The sequence below is a fragment of the Marmota monax genome, unplaced genomic scaffold (assembly GCF_021218885.2).
Source record: "Marmota monax isolate L192 unplaced genomic scaffold, Marmota_monax_Labrador192_F-V1.1 WCK01_AAM20220418_F8-fsc00310, whole genome shotgun sequence".
NCBI classification, from domain to species: domain Eukaryota; kingdom Metazoa; phylum Chordata; class Mammalia; order Rodentia; family Sciuridae; genus Marmota; species Marmota monax.
Window position 1 is genome coordinate 700,869 of NW_026692085.1, and position 22,606 is coordinate 723,474.

A 22,606-nucleotide genomic window follows, 5' to 3' on the forward strand; every position below is an offset into this window, starting at 1 on the left:
AGAACATAATGTATTCTCTAGCAACATTTTTGCAACAACAATTCCCCATTAAGAAGCCCAGTTTTGTTCAGGAAAGTTTAAAGCTACATCTGTATCTAAAAATTTTTCAAGATTCCAAACACTAAATAGTCTAGTGAAACTCAGTCCTGCAGTTATCTTCAGACTAATGTTTATGATTGTCCAGTAGATAACCAAGAATTGATATTATCTGTCTATTCCAGAAATCCAGTGGCAAAGAAAATGCTTTTAGCCCAGAGAAAATCAGAGGAAGAGGCACCTCTTAGGAATCCTCCATCTTTTCTACCCAGGGTGCAGATAGACTGCTTTGCCCCTAAATGCCTGCTTGTTTAGTGACCCCTTATCTTAACTAACCTACCTGGCTCAGACCACCAGGGTGTGTCTTCAGGAACAGAATGGTTTTCTTGCTCATACCCTGACTGGTAGGCAGCTTGGGGTTGCCTTTAACTGAGTTCCTGCCTTCTAGAAAACAGAACATGCAGAGACCAGCATTGCGGGCCACTCCTGACACCCTGGGTGATACAAGTCCTTTGACAGCAGGGTATGGTCACTTTAGTGTAAAGCCCTGAGGCCCAGGCCGGGCTGGTCAGAGGAAGTGCTACCTGGTGTGCAGTTTTAGAGGGTGGTGCTCCCAAAGAGCCCTTCTGTCAGGTGGTGTGCAGAATAAAGACATTTCACGCACACTTGCAGTGGCCCTGTTCTCTGTGGCCAGGGAATTCCTTCTGCACGGGGCAAAGCTGCCGCAGTGTGTGATTCCAGGGTGCAGAAGCCAGGCCATCTAATCTGGTAACAGCGAGTAGAGGGACAGGAGCGTGTTTCAGACATTGTTATTGAAGTTAATTATAGCCCCTGCAGTCTGTAGCATCTTACAGTTCCCCAGTTCCCTGCATGCTTGGGCACCCACCATATTGCTGGAAACTCCAGTCATCCAAGAAGGTCAGGGCATGAGCAAGAAAACCATTGTGTTCCTGAAGGCGCATCATGGTGGTCTGAGCCAGTTAGGTTAGTTAAGATAAGGGGTCACTAAACAAATACTGTATGGTCATTCTGGCTTTTAAAACAATCATTTATGCCAGGTGCTGTAATCCCAGCACTCAGGAGGCTGAGACCCGAGGATCACAAGGTTGAGGTCAGTCTCAGCAACTTAGACACTGCCTCAAAATAAAAAATAAATAAATAGGGTTGGGAGTGTGGCTTAGTGGTAAAGCGCCCTGGGTTCAATCAATAGTTCTAAAAATTAATTAACTAAACATTAGCTAAGTGAAAGCGCCCAGTCTGAAAGACCCCTGGCTACATGGTTTCAGGCGTGCGTGACATTCTGGGAAACACTAACAAAGAGGAAGACGAGTCAGTGGTTGCGGGCAGGGCAAGTGCAGGGCAGAGCTCAGAGTGCCAGTGCACACACCCAGCGGGAGGGGACCTCACCCGGGCTACAGTCTGGCCTTCCAGAGGCTGGCTCCGCCAGGCCCCTGCAGTATCTTGGAGTCTCTGCTCCTCCTTCTCTTTTCGTTGGTGGTCTCCAAGGCCTCGGTAGGCGGCTGCCCAGCTCTATTCCAGCGCATGACTAATGTCGGCCTGTGCCTGGCAGGGATGATCCAGCCGGTCCCAGGAGGAAGGCAACCCCCTCGTCATGTGTGCAGCAGAGACCGTTTTTGTGGCAGTGTTTTCCCTTTTATAGTTTATAGCAAGTTCCGTGAGACGCACTGAATGGTGAATTAAGGTGTGAGCCTGTGCCCAGGAACACCCAGGAATCCTCAGGACACGCAGGGGGTGGCTCTTACCCCAGACCCACCGCCTGGCCAGACCGCGTGCGGGGACGGTGGACCCATGACCAGGAGTGCTACCTGTTGCTCAGAGGAGTGGGACCAAATGGAGAACTGGGGAGACTGGCGCTCACCTCCTGCTCATGGTGAACAGCATTCTCTTCCGAAGGCTGGAGAGGCGCTGGACACTCAGCACCTAGACAGTCACCCTTTCCTCCTGAGGCTTTCTCAGCACCATCAGCCACCCATTTCCCACACCTCTGGTCTTAGCAGCGCTGCCCTTTAAAACATCTCCACTTTCCATGAAAATTATAAAATTGTCTATTCAAAAATGACAGGCTGTGTTCTTACTGTGTGTTTTAAATTTGTTTTCACTGTTCACTTTCTAAATTCCAGATATGGACTCCATACTTTGTAGCATTATCAGCTGATTCCAAAGTTAATTTGCAGAGCATGAGGGTTTTCTCAGAAGGAGAGCCGGGCTCATTCTGGAGCAAAGTAATTACCCTCAGAGGAGCCCTCTGGGCTGGGAGGGGTCTCGGAGGCTTTAATCAGTTCTCATTGAACCAAAAAGATAATGGTTTTACTGGTGGAAGGAGTGGAGCTGGTAACAGGATTAGATCTGCATCTCGGGAGATTTTTAATAGGTTTCACGTCTTTTGTCATCTGGTGCAAGCTGGGATTGGGACATGAAAGAAAGGTGACTGTGTGGGGAAATATTTAATTAAAACATTAATTCAAAGACAGTGGGCTGGCATACCCCACTGCAGTGGGGAGGACAGTGCACCTTCCCTCCTTTTCAGAGGACAGCCACCTAGTCCTGGTGTCCTGTGGGGAGGTTTTTTCTAAAGCACCTCCATGAATTGATCTTTGCTTCTGCACTTCCACCCGGCCCTTCCCCTGGGCATTGCTTTTCATTTTAGATGTTAAGACCGTCTGTGGAGCGTGGCCCTGTAGGATGCTTGATGGGGAGAGCTTCCAGTTGCTTCCACAGTCACACGGGGAAGGGAGGCCACACAGCACTCAGCACCACAGTGTTGCTGGCCTGGCTCTCAGGATCATGTTGAAATTTGGGATTCCCCACTCTGTGGACTCCCAGAAAGGGCTGAGATGAGGTGCGCGCTTTCTAAGAATGTCCACCTATGCTCTCTCGGCTGTCCTCTGGTGATTTGTCTACTCTCCCAAACTACAAGGCAGACTTTCTGGTCATCACTTTATGTAGGAGACGCCCCCAGCTTCTGTCTTGCCAGCCACAGCTTCCACAGTATCCTCACATCGGGCGATGATCTGTCTTAACCCATCTGCCTGGGAGAGCAGCGCTGTGCACTGAGCAGCCTCAGATGCTGAGAGTGCATAGGCCACCTGGAACCCTGCTTGTGCAGAGACAGGGGTTGCCCGTGGTGGGCATCCCCTCCCCTACTGACTGGGTTGTCGGCCAAGTCGCTCAACCTCTCCGGCTCGCTTTTTTACTTCTACTTACAAGTTGTTGGATAGGGACAGCTGTGCTTAGCATTGTAGTATATGCAGCGTGTTCTAAGGTACTTATGTATAGGCATTCATGTACACGTCGAATAGTAAGAGTAGTTACTTCAGAATGGTAGAATTAGATGAAATATTTATTTTGGGCATTTTTTTTATAAACTCGGTTTTCTGCAGTAGCCATATGCTACTTGGGTAATCAGGAAAAATGGCCACTGGGAATTAGTTCCAGTTGATTTTGCTTTCATAAAAGAGGCTTCAGTGCAGGGACCAAAGGGTCAGCATCGCCCTCCGCCTCGCTCCATGGCCTGCCATCTCCCTCTCCTCGCTTCTGGGCAGGGCCTACCTCCTGCCACACAGCATGTTCTGAGGACAGTGCGTGAGCCAACGTCCCTACTAGGCAAGGGTCCCCGGCACTTTCTTCCCCCTTGACTTACGCCAGGCACCTAGAGTAAACACTGCCTGGACACGCAGAGGCCCTCAGTAAGTATTTCTTAAACAAATAAGTGGACTTTCGAGGCTCCTTTCCCTAAGCAGAAACACCCCAGGAGGGATGGGGTCGGGGGGTGTTCGCTCACTTGCATCACGAGCTCAGCAGTGTCGTGCCTCTGCACGGGTCCACATCCACTCCCGCTCCTCTGAAGGCCGCTGTGTCCTCCCACCCACGGCAGTCGCCACTTGCTCCCAAGAGGGCCCGCGTGCTTCCCCGTGTTTGTTTTCCTCCCCTGATGATCTGCACAGGGCTGCAAAATCACGCAGGGCCTGGGTCTGACCGTGCCATGTGTGAGGGCTGCTGAGAACTTGGCCGTGTGGGGTCCCGGACTGTGGCAGGGGTGTCTGGAGCGTGACGGGTGCTTTGATTAGAGGCAGTGCCACTGGTTGCTATTGCCAGCCCCGTCCCAGCACCACGGCCACGGTGACTCGGTGACGACTGTGTGGCCTGGGTGTTGAGCGACTGTCTTTATGTCCGAATTCTAGCAAGCAGGAGGGAATCCTCCTTGTCCAGTAATGACAGAGAAAGAGAAAATAGGTGTTTGCTCTCTGGAGGGTCCTGTTAACCAGACTACGGCTGCCCAGTGAAGCCTGGGTCAAGGTCCGTCATGTGAAGGGACACAGGAAACATGCATGGGCAGGGGGGTGTGCCTGCTGAGGAGCCATCGCCACAAAGTCACGTTTTCTGCAAATTCTGAACACCTGCTCTGCAGACAGCCTGTCCCCTCTTGCTCTCATCTCAGGAAGTCCACAGAGCCACCAGGTCCTGCTTTCATTCCTTGGGCAGATGCATAAGGACGGGAGTCCCCCTTCCTCCCCCTTTTTTCCCCTCCTCCGAGTGCTTCCCTCCTCTGCGGCTTGTTTGATCATGTCACAGGTGGCTGCTCCCCTCCTGACTCCTTTACCTCCATCTTCTAATTTTTGCTTTTTTCTTTGAATAAAATATTTCTTCCAACCTCTCTTTAGGTCACTTAAGAGCCACAGAGATTCTGATCATGATATGATGCCATTGTGTGTGTTTTAAGAAGAGGAAAACCATACAATTTCCAGTCACAGTAAAGGGCTGGCATAATCTCTGAGTGCTGATCTCAAAGGAAGGGACCAAAGATCAGGGTAAAAAGAATCTACTTCTACTTTCTACCGTTTTCATAGTTTGAATTCTTTTTTTTTTTTTTTTTTTTTTTTTAGCTCATAGTGGGTTTGATCAGCTCATTTTCATATTTTTTCAAATATCAATATGGTGGCGGGATTGGTTTGAAGTGGGTTTTTTTTGTTTTTGTTTTTTTTTTTTTTGTTTTTTTTAGTTACAAATATACAAGATTTCAGTTTACTATGGGTTGGAGTAAGCCCTGTGGTCAGCCTGAGTGCAGTGACCGCTGGCAAGGCCAGTACCCTTGTCAGCTTCCAAATGCAGTAACCAGTGCCCAGGTGAACTTCTGGTTGCAGCCCCTGTCAGCCTAGAAGCACCACATTGACTGAGGTCAGCAGACTTCCACATTAAGGCCACATGGAGCATGCACTGAAGAAAGAGATTAGGGACATCCATTTCTTAGTTCTAGACTCTGGGCAATTCTTCTACCCCAGTATGACGCCTAAATAATCGATCCAATGTCAGACAACCTTGTTTAATAAGCAGAGGGTAAAACTGTGTGTGGTAAACATTTATTCTGTCTTCCAGTTATGTAGAGAAAGCACCTTCTGCACTTCAGGCAGTGCATGAGCACGTGGGTAAGATATATAGTCAACAACTGTACTTTTCCTTGTCACACTGAAATATAGCTTCTTTTCCCAGCCATCGTGAAACCTTTTCTCTTCACCCTTACTATCATATTGGTGTATGATTATTATAATGACAGTTGTTTTCCCTAAAATCTTGAATAGCAGGTTTGACCGGCTCGTGAATGCATGAAATTTGCTTATAATACTGAAAACAGTCACATTTCCCGACTCGGGATGGAGCTGAAGACCAGGACAGAGTTTTCCCTCTGCACTGCAGCAGGCCCTGGCTGTGGCTGTGATGGGCTCTTTCCCTTCATAAACCCAGCTCCGTTTTTGATCTTTTTTTTTGGGGGGGGGGGGGGGCTGGTCCTGGTTTTTGAATGTACAGCTAAGGAATGTTTCACACCCCACTTGATGGAACACTACCCTCCTCTCGGCAGGTGGCTGGGGCTGCAGGGCTGAATTCCTCTGTGAGCCCCTTGTCCTTACTTCTCCCCCTGGTGGCAATGACGCATTTGTACCTGCCCTGCCCCTGAACAGTAGCTCTCATACCTATTAAAAGAGTACAAATCAAAAAACTTTTTTTAAAAATATATTTTTAAGTCAATGGAGCTTTATTTTAGTTATTTATATGGTGCTAAGAATTGAACTCATGTGGCTGGGGATATAGCTCAGTTGGTAGAGTGCTTGCCTCACATGCACAAGGTCCTGGGTTCAATCCCCAGCACCACCAAAAAAAAAAAAAAGAGAGAGAATTGAACCCAGTGCCTCACACATGCTAGGCAAGCACTCTACCACCAAGCCACAACCCCAGCCCACATTATCACTTTTAAAGAAAAAAAAAAAAAGATTGTGATTCAAGTTTACAGCTCCTGCACTTAATGTTGTTTAAAAGAAGTAGAACTTATATAGCAAAGGAAATGTTTACATCAGTTTAATAGTCATTAGCTTTATTTTTCAAATCATTCTGTTTTAAAATGATTGTGGGGCTTGCAGTTGTTTATGAAATATAAGGCATTCATCAGCGTGAAATAGTTGTTTATTTCCTTTTCACATTTCCTCTTATCGGAAAAAAAAAAAATACATTTGGTCCCCTAGCCAACTACAATGTGTTTTGCTAAGGTATTTGTGAGGTTTTTTATGAACTGTGTTTACTATCACTGGGACAGAGGTTCAGAAGAGTTGCAGGGGAAGCCAGACTCCTGTGGACCTGGCCAGGCAATGGGACTGCTGGGTGGACGTGGTGAATTTATCTTACCCTTGAGCATGAGCAAGAGCCTCCCTCCCTTGCCTCCCATTCATGCTCCCAGCTCTCCAGCAGCTGGAGACTCCTCTGCCTGGCCCTGCTGGGCAGCCCGGGGGCTGTCGATGGTGTGCACACAGCTGTCTGTCCTGGCTCCTGGGCCTGCTCCCCACTCAGAAGCTGAAATACTACTCAGTGGCCTTAAAACTAACCAGAAACTTGGTCTCATTTTCCTTCCTAGCAAGTTTTTAAACTCTTAAATGTATAAAGATTTTCTGGTGGTTTTTTTTTTTTTTCCTGAGTGTGTGTGTACGCCTCTTATTTTTAGTGTTTATCAAGGAAAGAAAGGAAATATGGGACCATAAAAAAATAAGCAGCCCCAAAGAAAATATATGAAACAATGAAATGTACGGGGTCGTGTGAATCTATAAATAGGTGTGAGGTGTGAGGTGGGTCCTTTAATTAGGGGTTTATCAATCATTTCCCTTGGACCTTATTTTTTTCCTTGACAGAAAAGAGTGCTTATTATTACAGGTGCCAAAACACAGGGAGAAAAACAAGCAGAGAGTTTACATTGAACCATCCCAGGCAGGTTTTGTGTTTGTTTTTCTCTTTCCTTCCCAAGCCGGGAGCCTGTAAACCAGGGAGTGGGGGCCAAATTGCCTCAGGTGCCCACCGCCCAGGGAAGGCCCCCAGGAACAGGTGCACACCACCCAGGAAGGCCCAGGAACAGGTGCAGAGCCTAGGAAAAGAGGAACTGCAGGCCCCTCTTGACACCTCACTGGCTAGCTAACAAGGGCTTTAGAAATCCCCGTGCACTGCTGCGCACACTCTTACTAATCCACCCTGGAAGGACGAGATGTTGGTCACCTGCTAGAGTCTGCCTCCTGCTCTGTCTCAACAGTGTCTCCAGGGCCTGAGAGAAGGGGCTGGTTTGCCCTTAAAAACGCCTGCACCTTCTCAGAGGGTCACAGGTACACCGTCCTGGGCCTAACCAAGCCAATGCGATTGAGTCGTCCTGCATTTGACAAAACATTCTCTTTATATTTGGTGACTGTTTATTTTAGCAGGTGGCTTGCTAGTCGGGCAGGTTACAATGTTTACTAGTTCCATGTGTCCCCCCTACCCTGCTCTGGGGCTCTCTGCACAATTAACCCGGCCATGGTAGATGTGGGAGGTCACTAAATGTGAGTATGCCATAGTCAAAGAAATAGAGGTCACCAGACATCGAGGATCCAGTTTGCCTTCCAAAGTTGAGACCTGTGCTACTGCATACGTCAATGTTTAGTGTCCTCATTTGCACATGATGAGTTTTACAAGATTTAAAAAGAGCACACACAGTGATCTTAAAGAAGGAGAGAAACCAGAAAATTCACCCAGGAGCAGACCCTGCTGAGGTCTTTATCTGAGGAGCCTGTCTGCATCTGTTGTCTCTGTTCTCCAATTGAACAGCCCCTCTGTCACAATAGCAGTGGGGCTGGGCACATTCATTCATTTGGACTCCTGGCCTGAGTCATGAGTCAGTGGCTTCCTCTCTGAAGGTAGGGGGGTTAATGAGAAACACAGATCAGGATCCCACACCTACTCAGAGATTCAGACAGGGTGCCAGAGCACAGAGCCGTGCTGACATGGAAGACAAGATCATCTCCCTCTTTGGGAGGAATGTCCAGGAAGCCCACCGACTTTGAGAAGCTTTTATGTGGCTTTAAATAATGACCCTCTCCCGCGTCCGCGTTGCCAGGCAATGTCATCTTTATAATGTCTAACCGTTAACCTGCTATTTACATGTTTTGTTTAAACTTCCTTTGGAATACATATGGTTCGTATAAAGAAAATTCCAGGGTCACTTGGGGTTTCGTATGAAAACGATCGTTTGTGAAAGAAAAACAGAGCTTTCAGGATCTTATTTTGGTCGCGTGCTCTGAGAAAAGGCTGTGAAGCGGTGGAACCCTGCCACCGAAGAACAGGCTGTCACCCCGTCCCATACCGGTCCCACGTGGGGAAGCTCCCAGAGCCCACAGTGGAACTGAACAGGGCCACTGTGCCTTCGGGTTCTTGGGAAGCTAGTCCCTGTGTCAGAGTGCAAGCCTGCAGTGGTCGAGCCCTGAGATTCTGGGAAACCGAGGTCTGCTTTATTGAATTTCCTCTCATTTAGCAGGAGTCACAATCTATTTTCATAAAGAAATTCAGGAAATTGGTAAAGCACTTGAGTCCATCCGCTACATATCAGTCATTAACAGGATTCTCACGTTTTCCTGACCCCGGGCTGCAAGCTCACAGCCTCCCTCACATGCCTGCCACCCGCTGAGTAGGTCCTGGTAATGGGTGTCTGGGAGCTCCAGCTGCTCAGACACGTCTGCAGGGAAGTGCACTTCCGCTGCCACTCTAGGAAGCTCCCAGCCCCAGAGACCGACCACTCGGGTCCTGGCACACTTTTCAAGTATCCCCTTTCGCTTTCTGCCCTGTGGCACGTTACCCCCCCTCCACCGGGCACAGGACAAGAGGGATGGTCCTTTGTTCAGGGTGCTGGTCACCACCTCGCCAAAGCTCTGGCCCCGAGAGCTCCCGAAGCTCAGGGAGCCCAATTTGCCTACCTTCATCAGCCACTGAGTGTTGTTCTCCATGATGTTCTCCAGCACCTGCAGCCTGTGCACGGAGTCGTCGTAGTCCAGGGGTGCGTCCCTCTGCACGGCATTGGACACGTAGGGGCTGGAGGAAGAGCGGCAGCTGTCCGTCTCCGGCAGCAAGAAGGTGTAGCTGCAGGGCCCGTGCTGGACCTGGTACTGCTTTCTGCCAGTGCTGTCCACACCCTTCCGAAAGCTGTTGTAGGCTGCCGCCAAGACGAGATCACAGCCCAGAGTAAAGAAAACAATCTGCCACATTCTCTTGCTTTGGGTAGTAAACCACCAGTTCAGCAGACTTCCAGACGCATGGGAGTCCAGAGCTCTGAGCTGCCGTCTAAAAGGCAGGGCTGTGCTGCATGGCCGAGTCCGTCAGTGACAGCCTGCCTGTCCCTCCCTTCCAGCGGCAGGCTTGGTTTCAGGGCTGACTTCTCTCGGGGCACGCAGTAAACTGTCAGATCGCAGTGGGCAGAGCCGTCCTGCTCGCTCGAGAGGGCTGTGCCGGCGTCAGAGAGCAGCTCTCATGTCTCTTTGTTTCTCTTTCCCTGATTCTACAGTGTCACTATCCGAATCAATCACTTTCCTTTCCCTTTATGATAAGTTGATAAGAGCAGCCAGACATGTGCAGCAAGTGGCTCCGCCCTCCTGGCTCCCCCGTTATCTTCCTGTAGGGGGTCACTAGCCAGGCAGCAGGAAAAATCAGAGCGTAATGCTCGCTGTCCAACCAGGACCGCAGGCTGCAGAAGCCCTCGGGACGGAACGCTGACCAGCTGTGGGACCCCTGGGCCCGCGGAGGCACCACCCTGATTGAGCATTTCCTCGAGAGAAGTGGGGCTGTCCGATGATATGATGCTCTTCTCCGAGCTCAGCTGGCAGAGTATCTGAGGTAGTAACTTTAATTTTAAAGTACAATGAAAGTTCCTGTTTTTTCCTTTAGGAATAAAAATACTACAAATATGTCAGGACTTCGGTTTATTTTTGTTGTTACAAATAAAGAGGAAGACATTTGGCTCCTGTAAACTGCCTTTCCAGAGGGAAACCGTCTCCTTGGTACGGCTCAATTTTGGAACTGTTCGCTAAGTTATGAAAAGTTTTTATTTTAAACTAGCTTGACATTGTTAACTCCATTTAGAAAGATCAGTTTGGGAGCCTTGACATTTATTCTTTCAAACAAAATATTCACATAAGTATTCAAAGTAAACTTAAAATATACTGGTCTGATTAACTAGTGCGTATTAAGTTGCAATCGAAAATCAGAATTTAAAAGTGTGCTAAGACGAGCACCTAGCCTCACACTTTCTTACAGCAAGACCTGCCCAGATCTCATTATCTCATAGCATTACCAATTAAATTGGTCTCACACGGTGTTGGACTCCGACCAATCATGTCCCCTTTTGAATTGAATTCTAACGTCCTTATCTGTAAACGCAGCAGCAGCTCCAACCGACTTCCCAGACTGTCTGCTCAGTTCCACAGCTCTGCACCCCGTGTGTCGCTTCCTTTGGAGCTGAAACCCCGTCCTTGAAGATGGGCAGAGTGCTGGCTCCCAGACTGGGGTACACAGGCAATGTCTCTGAGCCTTGCTCGAGACCGTTTGTATCTCAGTGTTCTGGACTTATTTCCCAGTTGAGTGGGAAAGTAGCAGAGCTCGTCTGGCTGTGATAGCTGAGGGTCAGTCTGCATTACCAAGGTCAGCTTTCAGAGCAGTGAAGAATTATGATTTTAATTCATAGGTGAATCTGGAATTTATATAGTGAATTTCGTTTTCCTGAGATCTGTTTCCAGGAGACCCTGAAAAAAATCCATCCTATTACTGGACCGACTTCGCTCTTTCCTTTAAAACAGGGCTTTTGATTCTGAGGTCCGTGGCCAGAATTCATTAGGTCCATGAGATTGGACAGGGGGTAAAAAGTCAGTTTTCCACCATGCTCTTGCCAAAATACAGCCTTTCCTGTGTCTGCGACTGGTCACCACATGGTGGTCAGCATCTGTGACTTTCTCATCCCTGTAAGTTAGAGGTTTCTGTTACAGTGCCTCAGATTCTCTCTCATGTGAGCAGCATACTGTGGTCAGGCCATCCCTAGATCTTGGCCTCAGGTCTTTTGAGGAGGGGTTCCTTGGCGCCAGACTACCAACATTCTCAAGCTCAGAAAGGCCAGAATTTATGTTCAGAATTTGTGTTGGTAGAAGAAAGAGTTTGAGTTCACCAAGATCCAGGTGCGTAGTCCCCACGAAAGGACCAAACCACAGAAGGTCACCCCTCCAGACAGCAAGCCCTTGAGGGAGGTGCCTTGTGTTCAGACAAGCCTGGGAGCCGAGGTACCTCCGCAAATGCTCAACCCCTCCCAGCCTCAGTTTCCCTACCTGTAAAATAGAGGCCACTCTCCCGTAAAGCCTTCCAGGCTAAGGTGACAGGCAGTAGTACAGGTCATTTAGGAGTATTTGTTTCCTTTCCTTCTAGGCACTGTTATGAAATGGAAATCAGTTCTTCTACCTTCAAACACTGTAACTATTATTCTCTGATTCAGTGTGAAGCAGTAGCACAGCATAGACATTTTTTTCTTCTACATTTTTTGCCTGTTTGAAGAAGCATATTGTGAAGTATTAAATTGCACGTGTGTTTTAAGACTCATTCAGTTGTCTCCCAGGCAGATGGGGTGGTTTTACAGGCCCCAGGAGGAGGTCCCCAAGTGCTGCCTATCCACCAGGTTTGTGTGAGAAGTGCTGCCAGGGCAGGGGCTGGGTGCTCACACCTCTGAGCTTCTCACCTAAGAAGCTCCTGGTGTCTCAAAGGAGCGAGACCTGTAAACTTGCAGAGTGCAGACAGGAGGGAGGTGACAGGCTCCTGGGGACAGCTGGCCTGCAGGTGTCAGTGTGGACACAGTCCTGATCCAGGCCCCGAGGACCAGAGCGTGGAAGGGACTGCTCTTTGTAGATTCCTAAATAGAAATTACTAGAACTGGAGATGGAGGGAAGCTCTGGTTAGACCAGGAGTTGACACCCATTTCTGTGAAGGGTCAGATAGTAGATTTTTAGGCTGTGTTAGCTGTCCCATCTGTCACCAGCTCTCGGCTCGAGTCCCAAAGCAGCCACTAGCCAGAACTTAAGTAAGAGCAGTGGGGACAGTACAGCTTTATTCCAAAGTTGGATTTCATGTGATTTTCACCTTTGTGAAATAGTCTTCTCTGGATTTTTTCCAACCATTTAAGAATGTGAAGATTATTCTTGGCTCACAGACAAAATCTGCTATGGGCTGTCGTTTGCCCACCTGTGAGTCGGAGCCTAGGATGTCCACCGGGGTCTGGCATGGGACCTCTAGGGCCACTGCTCAGTGCAGAGCCCTCTGATGCCCTGCTCGCGGCTTCAGACAGGACAGGAGCGTGAGACGGGCCAGGGGAGGGGGCTTAGAAAGGCCCAGAGAGAGTGCCACGTTGAGGCTGGGTGGGAGGTGCGGCGGGAGGAGGAAGTGCCGGAAGGGGAGGCCAGGAGAGGCCGGCCAGGGCTCACGTGCCAGGCCACAGCAGGAGCCCAGACACTGCGTCAGGGGCGCGAGGGGCTACACCTATGTGCCGAGGAGGAAGGAAGGCAGGGGCAGCCAGGGGTCGAGGTCGCCCTCCATCTGGGCCGTAGAGGCACCTGCTTCAGTTGCTTAGGAGATGCCCCAACGGTGGCTGCTGGCACTGCTCTCCACAGGCCCCGGGGTGGCACTGGCTGCAGCCCACATCTCTCCACACTCTGAAGGTGGCCTCGCTGTGGTCCTCTGCACTCTCCACTCCTGCTGGACTCTTGAGTGACTTGCTGGCAGAGCAGCCGAAGGCAGATGAAGATGTGAGACGAGGGATGTTGTTCCAGGCTTCCCAAAGCCGCCTGCCCAGCCTCTTCTTCCCCTCTAACAGTTCTGCTGGACAGCTGTGGCGGTGCTGTTTGTTTTCTTAATAATGTTTGTCTTCTCCCCGTATTGTATATTATCAGCTGTAACTTCAGAGGCTCCATCTATCCTCTGTAGAACTCTCGCAAGGTCTCATTAAGCTGTTTGATGGCACCAAAAAGACTCAGTTACGTACTCCCATGAAAGAAAGAGGTCAGCTTTACCCAGAACCTCACAACTGGCCGCTTTGCTTTACTTCATCCCGTTTCGCCAGGGATCTCCTGTAGGTTGCAGCCTCTGGCCACCCAGGAGCAAGGCTGATGTAGGCATCGACCCGCCGCTCTCTGGATCCTGGAGTCAGAGTGGCCACAGCCCTTCAAGGCCCTGAGGCACCCAGAGCAGTGTGTGGCTCCCTCAAATGTCTTGTTCCATTTGAATGGTGTCACTGGAAGCAGGAAACCAAACAAGAAAGGCAACGTCCAGTCAGCACAAAGTGGTAGCAGCCCCCTGAGCCACAGATGCCAAGTAACGACTTGTGAGCATACCCACGTAGCCTCTGCCGACACCCAGGGAGCCAGCGTACATCCAGGACTCGGCCAGGTAGGGTGCTGACCACCAGGTGGAAGTGGGCCCCCACCTGGCCTGGGCCTGGGCTGCCGCTGCCTTCCTGCTGACAAGGCTCACACGCTGTGCTTTGCCAGAGCCCTGCCCTGTTGGCAAGTACAGGAAAGGGCTCCTACGTCCATGCAGGCCACTGGCCCCTGACCTGGAGCACAGTGGTTCCCACAGGGCTGGGCAGCCCCTCCTGTCCTGAGACAGCCCCTTGTCCTCACCCTCACCCACACAGAGTCTACTCTCCTCATGTCATCGCCACCAGCAGGACCCCAGGGTGGAGATTGGCACGGCGTACTTGGCCCCGCCTGATCTTAACTTTTGGAAAGGGCCGTGTTGGTATACGAGGAACTATCGGTGCTGAATTACCCTAAAATATGAAATTGGGACGCTCTATTTCGCAGACAGATGGGCACACTCGGGACTCTCAGGCGCCTGGCATGCTACCACTGGAAGGCAGCTGAGAGACAGCTTGGCCATCTCTCCTTCCTACCCCTGGCCTCTCTAAAATTGGCAAAACAAAGTCAACATGTTCACATCTGCAGCTTAGCCTTCAGCATGCAGGAGAAACCATCAGGAAGCTCACTGAACATAAAACTGTTGTCAGAAGTTATTTTCACCGTTCCTTCCCCCTGAGTTGAGGGCAATAAGGAATGAGAACCGGGGAGGCGTCCACAGCTGACAGCACAGGAGAGGGTGAGGTCTACTCTAGCCTTCTTCCTAAAAGCAGCCCCAGCATGGCCATCCCTTTGTGTGCCTCCGTGGCTGTTCCGTTTTGGCACATGTTGAACTAGAAGTCCACAGCCACGTGCAGGAACGCAGGTGCGTCCACGGGTGCTGCTCCCCAGCGCTGCTCATCATGCATGGGCAGCTTTTGTAACAGGGGAGGAAGGCGAGGTGCGTGAGGCGCAGAGAGACCCCACCAGTCAAGTGTGTCTCTGGGCCTTTCTGTACCTTAATGGTGATGAATCTCAGGAGAACTTAAAGCAATGATTTTCCCTCTGATTTCAACATGGAAAAGCCCAGCCTGCAGGATCAAATCCACACGCACCACTTAGTACTGACTGTCCTCTCTGCAGCCCAAACATGCATCCCCATTTCACTTCCAGAGTCTTCTATGGCCTTTGGTCACCTGAGTCGGAGCTGTGGGGTCTTGGGTGGACACTCACCAAGTGTGTGTCAGTATGGCAGACCCATGACCATCTATCATGTGGGTGTGCAACCAATTCGCTCATGCAGACCCAGAAGCAAAGAATTAGTGATTAGCCAAGGACAGACCCCTGGAACTTGGTGTGCTGTCTGAACCTACCAGTTCAGCTTTATACACATTTCCCATACATACTTTGATTTTTCTGGTTTTACAGTTCTTTTCTGCCTTGCCTTTTTGACTTCATCCTATGTTGACAGCTAGAGGACTCTGAGGAGCCTTTTAGAACAGAAGCAGTTTCCCAAATGAAGTGCAGTGCTTAGCTTAGCACAATTTCCTGTTCTCGTTGCAATTAAATATATGTAGGTATATGTCGGGGGAGGGGTTGACACACAGTAGCTGTCCCAGTATGTTTGGATATTTGGTGTGCAAATCATCATGCATAGAGCCACCTTTGTGAGTCGGGAGGGAATGTGCGCTTGCATGAGTCGCTCTCTGCCTGGCAAAGGAGGGGAAGAGCTTCTGCCCCATGTGTTGAGCCACTTCCTTTGCCAGGAAACAGCTGTCCCCACATTAGCAGCGTGTCCCCTCACAGACAGCTGGAGACCTCCGCAGTTGAAGGACCCTGACTCGAGCAGTTACCTCCCTCACTGCCACTGAGTCATTGGACATGGATCCCAATTGTCAGCACACTGGGAGAAGAAGAGGGCAGATGGCATGAGAATCCATGCCCTGGGACTCCAGGTGCCCTGCGTTCTTGTTTGGATTAAACTGAAAAGGTGCCGAGTGCTCATTCATTCCAAGTCCTCAGGGCTTGCTGTGAAACCATGTCCAAATGACATTTAGATAGGAAGATTTTTTTTTTTAAATAAACTTAAAAGAGTCTCAAATCTTTCACAGTTTGCACAAGTCGTAAACCAGCCTAGCATCTGCTAAAGCACTCTCCTATCTTAGGGCCACACTGTGTGTGCTGTGTAACCTTATGGGCTTTGAAAGGAAGAACTTTTTATTTTCTAAAAACTTGGGAAATATCCAAACAACTATTTTTGTAAGGTTGCACCATAAATTCCTTGAATTTTTAGGGATATTTTAGTTTATATAATTATCCTGTTGTATAAAGTTATCTCAAAATACTGTTTGATTTTTAAATGTTTTCATCCTAATATTTTTATGGAATATTTTATCTTCTCATCAAAAAAACAAATGCCAAAAAGGTCAAGATACAAGTCACAGATTTACAAAGGCAGTGGGTGAAATTCTCAAACAATGGATGAGTGCATTAGCCTGACAGTATTTTTGCCAATAATTTGGTTCCTGTTTTCTCCCTAGAAAGAAATACTAAACATTCTTCTCAGTCCATTGATGTCAGCGATTACTGTTTTACCCATGACCTAAGTTCAGTCAAGTAGGATCTTTCCTGTGACTGACATATTTTCTTTGAGATTTTTGAAGTGAGTTTAATAGCTATAGTCTTACATTAAATGTTTCTGAATGCAAATCAACAGAGTTGTAGAAAATTCAGCTTTTGTGACTTCTGAAAAAATGTGTGTCCAGCCTCTTTGTCACAACCATTACTCCTTACAGAATGAATTTTCATTTGAAAGTAGCTTAATGCCATCTGAATTAATCTTTGTTTAATCTAAATTTATAAAATTTTGTCTTAATTATTGAGAAACACTTTTTAAAAGAGAAATTAAAATGCCATGTGTGCTATTTACAGTAAGATACATTAACTCTCCTGCCTAAAGGTTAACACAAGTAAGATTGCTTATGTCAGAGAGGTAAAAACAGCACGTGACCTCCTTTTGGGGTGCCCATCCATCTGGCCGGCCTGGTAGGAACAGCCTCCCTGTGGGAACCTGCACCTGATTGTGGGTCACACACACCAAGGAGTTCTTGAGAAATGATCCAGAGCTGTAATATTATGCATGAAGTTACAGCTGTGTGCATGATATTTGCATTCAGCGTGTGACAGTCGTCCCTGTCACTCTTTCCTCACTTGGTCCAGTGACGGCTTGGCTTCCCCAACAGCCTGGAGACCCGCTCCTGCTCCTGGGAGAAGAAGAGGGCAGGTGGCTCTTCTCCCAAAACCTTGTCTGTCGTAGGCATCTTGCATGCTGCCCTGCTAGTGACAGGCCATACTTCCCAGAGTGTCCCCTTTCCCGGAAAGGGCCTGAAGTCAAAGACTGACTGACACAGAAGAGAAAATAAAAGGAAGTAAATTGTACAAAGTCTGTAGAAAGGACAGACGTTTATAGCAGTGTCAAGGTACCAAGTTCCTGACACCTGTTTCCCTCAAGGAAAAAAAAAAATCAGCATTGTTTTTTAAAGACCATATACTAGTAGAATATTTCCAGGTCAAGAAATTATGTGCTTTCCCCAAAAATCCTGATGCCCTGCAATGACCTTTTTTTATGTATACATCAAAAATTCTTGCTTGATTACAGCAGGTACCCTCTGGAAAATACAGTTGTGATGCTCACCTGCTCCCCCTGCTGGACTCATACCAAGTGACCGGAAAATTTGTTGTTGAAGGCGTTAATAGGAATGACTCTTAATTTAGGACATAAGTCAGTTGCAGCCAGTATACAACCTGGGATGCTTTTATTTTCATTTTAATGCAGAACAGCACAGTACATTCAGAAGGTAGAATCAACACCCAGTGCACAGGCGTGCACACAGTGAAGAAACATTTTTAGTGTTTGTTTAGAATATATGGAGTCAGAAGCTGTTTCTGGGTGCTCTGAGATAGGATAACTGCCCAAACCAGGCCCTCCGTGCCATTGTGGCAGCAGGAACAGTAGAGGACTGTACTGTCAGTCTTCCTAAGGAGTGGACCTGGAGACCCGCTCCTGCTTGCAGGAAGTCCTCGGGCTGACTAGGCAGGCAGACGATCCCATGTGTGGACAGTGCTGGGTGAAGTGCTCCCTCACACACCGCCAATGTGCAGAGAAGGCTCTGAAGGCAGGTGAGGACCGAGGGATTGTGAGAATACTGTGTCTATTTCAGATCCAAATGGCTTACTTATTCAAACCCCGCTCCCCAGTACAACCCAAGCGGAGAGAAATGACACTCCAGGCTACAAAAACTGCTTGTACAGTAGAGAATGCCGGGCGTCAGCACCTGGGGCAGGCCACAGCTGAGGGAAGGGAGGGGAAGGGTAGGAGTGCAGCCACCGTCCAGAACTAGCTCCACGGATCTGCGTGGGAATGGGACGGTGTCAGAGTGAATGCAAAGCCCCTGAGTCTGAAGCAGAGAGCTCCCCGTCTGCTCTGGGTAGGCCCAAAGGGGTGTGGGGAAGGAGGAGGTGAGGCGCCGCAGGACAAGCGGCCGTGGTAATGCAGGTCAAGCATCACAGTGGCCTGAGCGGTGACATAGGGCTCCAAATAATCAAGAGGGTCAATGGCGTGCCTTCTGCACTGACTGGGTGCGGGACTCCAGGGATGGGATAGGTTTGATATTGGGAATGAGCTCCCACTAAACAGCTGGAAATGCTAGGCATGAGGGCTTCAGGACTTTTTTGTTTTGTTGGCTTTTGTTTTTCATTACGCACACAGTGGGACTTGAACCCAGGGCCTCTCTATCACTGAGTTTTAAAGTATCAACAAAATGTGAAGACCATAAGAAAATGCCCGGCCCAGGCGTAAGAGCCCAAGGAGTCCAGTGGAATATTAGTCAGATGTGGCTCACACCAGAGCTGCCCTCTTCAGGGCCTCAGTGGGCTGGACGGAAGACAAGACTAGGACCCAAGAGAGTGGGAGCACCTGGTGAGCCTCTCCTTCCAGAGGACGCAGCTGAGCCTCTGGTGGAGAGCAACAGACCTCCCATCCCACCCTTCAGGAGACCGAGGAAGCGTGCCCTGAGAGCAGGACACCACCCCTGAGGGTGTAACTCTGAGCTCGCTCTTCTTACTGCACAAGGCGGGTGGGTGGGAAAGACCTCAAGCCACGGTGAATTTTTCTAAGGGGGTTGGGGGCTGGGGATATCAACCCTCACCCACCCCAGCCATGGTGGATGCTAAGGAGAATCCTCTCTGAAGGGGTGCACCTTCACCAGGGCTCTCAGAATAGTCAACTTCTCAAGGAGACTGAACAACTCAGAGGCAGAAATGAGTAAGCACACCGGGAATCCCGGCACCAGTAGCAAAAATGTGCAGAACGAATAGCAAGAAGCAGCTATCGAAGCTTCTGGGTGGAAGTTACCAGGCATCGTGCAAAATAGCTGTACTTGGTGGGTTCTCTCTCAGGGCTGCTGTGACAGAAGGAGCCACAGACTCTTCTGCCTAGAACAGGGGGACTCTGTTCTCCCAGCTCTGGAAGCCGGAGGTCTGTGATCAGGCATGGGTGGGCCCCCCCACGCCCGATGAAACCTGCAGGGAGCCACCCAAGCTCTGCCGCTTGACGCCTTGATGAGGCTGTGCTCCTGCGTTGTCTCTGTGTCTTTGTTTGGCTGTCTGGTGATGACACGGTCACCTGGGATCAGGAGCCCACCCCGCTCCTGGACCTCCCTTTAAGAATTACATCTTAAAGGGATGTGCTCCCCTTCTGAGGAACTGGGATTAGGACTGACGTTTGGCAGGGTGCAGTTCCACCCATAACACTTATCAAGTTCAAAGATACAAAATAAAGTGTTGATAACCCCTAAACAGGACAGAAAACTAAAGATCTCGAGGATCTGAAAATAAAACTCGTAGGAAAAAAAAAAAAAAAAAGACAGCAATCGGACTCTGCAGTTTAAAAGTCAAGTTCAGCAAGGTGAGACACTCTAGGCGTCAGAATGGTCAACGATGTGGCACAGCACCAGGCTCTAAGGACCTGGAGCAGGGGCAGAGGGCTGCGGTCAGCCTGAATTCCAGAAGGGAAGGACGCTTGGCCTTCCAGGAGATGGTGGCTGCAGATTCTCCCACGGTGATGGAAGAGACCAAGCTACAGACTCGAAAAGCAGCAACAAAAGCAAACAGGATAAATGGCAGGACCGCGCAGAGCAGTAGGAAGGCAGAGTCGAGGACAGGCCTCCTCCAGCTGCGGCCCACAGTGGAGGACCACGGTGGAGAAGGTTGGGGGAGGGGGTCAGCACGACTCTGCGCAGTTTCCTCTAACTGGTCACAACACACCCCGGTAGAGCTCTCCTGTCCAGTGCAGGGGTCTGGGCTCAGGGTCGCCTGGGTCTGAAGCAGGAAGACCATCCAACCTGGCGATCAGCGCGCATGCCCGCCACATTCACGAGTCTCACCTAGCTCCCTGCAGTACGTGGGGTGAGTGATGGGCAGCCTCTGTGGGTTCTGCTCTTGGCCCATTTTCTGACTCCTGGACTGGCAGAGATAGGTCATAATGGCAGATAAAGAAGACTCAGTCAGTAGAAAGGAACCTCACAGTGTCTGTGTAGGTGTTGTGATTCAAAATAGCATTAGATCCACAGGGTGCAATTAGTAACACGGTGACTCTAAAATTCATCATTTCGTTAAGGGCCTTTGTCATGGCTTGAATTGTGTTCCCTTAAGTTCACCCCTGACATCCTGACACTCAGGACTTAAGAATGTCCCCTTACTTGGAGTAGATGTGATTAGTTAAGTGTGGACCCTGATCCCGCATGATTGGGATAAGAAGACTGTTCTGTGCAGGCAAGGGCACCCTCAGGGGCAACACCACATGACATCCGAGGCAGAGAAGAGGTGCGGTTCCACAGGCCCAGGAGTGCCAGCAACCTGCAGAAGTCGGGGAGAGGAGCCAAGCCCACCACATCTTGATCTCAGGCTTCTGGCCTCCAAAATTATGAGAGAATCAATCTCTGTTGCCAGAGCCACTCCCTGTGTCACTGCAGCCTGCCCCCGTGCAGCCCCGCCTGTCACTGTGCCATCTGGTTCATACGCACCCTGTTTAACCCAAGGGGAGAGATCCAGGCAGCCCGTGGGCTTCGGTGACAGTGACAGCCTTGCAGAGCTTCATCTGGCAGCAGGAAAGCTGTTTCCTAGAAGTCTAAGGAGCTGTGAGGGCCGCCAGACTTCAGGACGGCCCAGCCCAAACATGCTTCTCCGGGCAGCTGTCCCTGTCTCTGCAGGAAGGACAGAGCACGCCCGCCTCAGGGTCCTGCCCTGGCCACAACTCCAGAGTGGCCTTGTTAGGCCAGAGGCTCCTTATCTCTTTCCGTCCTGCTGCTGCTATTTCAGAAAGATGCACGCGGTTCACGAGCTGCACCTGCTCACACAAATGCAGCAGCATCTGCTATGAAGGAGCCTGAGAGATGACGGAGGCGGCAGGGCCCCTTCCCCTTCCACTGTTCATCTCAGCTGCCTGCGTGAAAGGGCCCCTTTGCCTGCCAGCCTGCGAGCTGTGCCATAGCATCATGTCCTAGACAAGTCCCCAGATTCTCCCCACAGCCCAGCTGAAGCTCCTGTTGCAGGGGAACTGGCCCCGGAGCTGTGGTAGGCCTTAGACTTGGGCAGTCCAGTTCACCTGAGCAGCTAGGCTGCCGTCCCTCAGCACTGCCAGTGCTGGCACATGGCCTCCTTACTACGGGCTTCTCTTGAAGCCATGGTGCTCCGAGGTTTCAGTGCAGCCTCCATCTTCTCTTCACCTCATGTCCTCCAAGGCCCGTAGCATCTGAGTGAATCCAGCAGATATCCAGGTCAATAGTTCCGAGCTGAATTAAATCACCCAGTGCAAAGCGCCTGGCACAAAGCATTGTTCCAGAGTAAACACATTCACAGATTCTGAGTGTACACACAACTGTCCAGTAAATGTCCGGGAACTTACATCTAAAAGCAGGTGTGGTCTTTCAAACTTATTTTTCCAGATTATGTACTACACTTACTCTGCTGCCCCTCTTCAAACCATTCTAGAAGTTCTTTAGACAGCTACTAAAAGCCAAAGGCTTGCGTCAATCTTCCATGAGGATAAACGTTCACCAGGTGAGGGAAAAATAGTTTTTAATGTGATCCCAAACTGCAGTGTTGTGTTAGGTTGAGGAGGTGCCTAAGCACAGGGCAGTATTACTGTCCTTAGTTTTAGTGTTGTTTCCTTTTAGTCAATTGTGATAGATATTGTGGCACTACTACAAGGGGGCAAGCTAAGGCATTCTCAGCGAGCTCATAGTCTAAGTGGTCTTCAGCCCAGGTAACCCCGAGCCTCCGTCTTCTACCTGCCTGCAGAGGCACACTGAGGTGGAGCATCAGGCCTCCTCACCCGTATGCCCTCCACGAGGCAGTGGGATGCCTCCCACAATTCTGAACTCTGAAGCATGGCTTCCCCAGTTTAGGGAGGGCTCACACTTGCTGGCAGATCAGAATTAGACTCTCCTTCTAGTGACTGCCAAATATGCCACCTAGGTTCTGTCTCCTGGACACTTGGCCGTCCCCACAAACACACAGACCCTCTTCTTTGAGCAGAGTAAGTTGGAGCCACTGCAATGGCTCATGGAGAGGGAAATGGGTGGAATTCTTTCCTAGACTGGCATTTCTAGGGGAGCACTGAGCCAGAACTTGCAGCTGGTCACCATCCAGTATCAGTTCTAAACAACATTTTCGTTGGCAAAAGAAAAGTGAGAAAACAAAAGGTTTGAAGCCTAGAGCTTTGGGAAACCCCTATCCATAATGTGCTTATTTAGGGCTTAAAAATATGACTGTTTTCAGATCATAAGAACTAAGGT

At 49.6% G+C, this 22,606-nt stretch overlaps 2 protein-coding genes and 1 non-coding gene across 5 annotated transcripts in view; 2 read left to right on the forward strand and 1 right to left on the reverse strand.

Annotated features, from left to right (window-relative positions):
- The window catches only part of Angpt2 (angiopoietin 2), a 51,247-nt gene extending 41,171 nt beyond the window's left edge, over nt 1-10,076 (reverse strand). Inside the window, exon 1 of the mRNA XM_046460545.2 lies at nt 9,309-10,076. Coding sequence (XP_046316501.1) covers nt 9,309-9,596 — 288 coding nt within the window. The 5' untranslated portion in view covers nt 9,597-10,076. The remainder of the gene's footprint in view (nt 1-9,308) is intronic.
- The window catches only part of Mcph1 (microcephalin 1), a 198,010-nt gene that overhangs the window by 126,403 nt on the left and 49,001 nt on the right, over nt 1-22,606 (forward strand). The window lies entirely within an intron of this gene.
- Nucleotides 6,132-6,204, forward strand: Trnav-cac (transfer RNA valine (anticodon CAC)). The gene has a single exon. It is a non-coding gene; the product is annotated as a tRNA-Val (tRNA).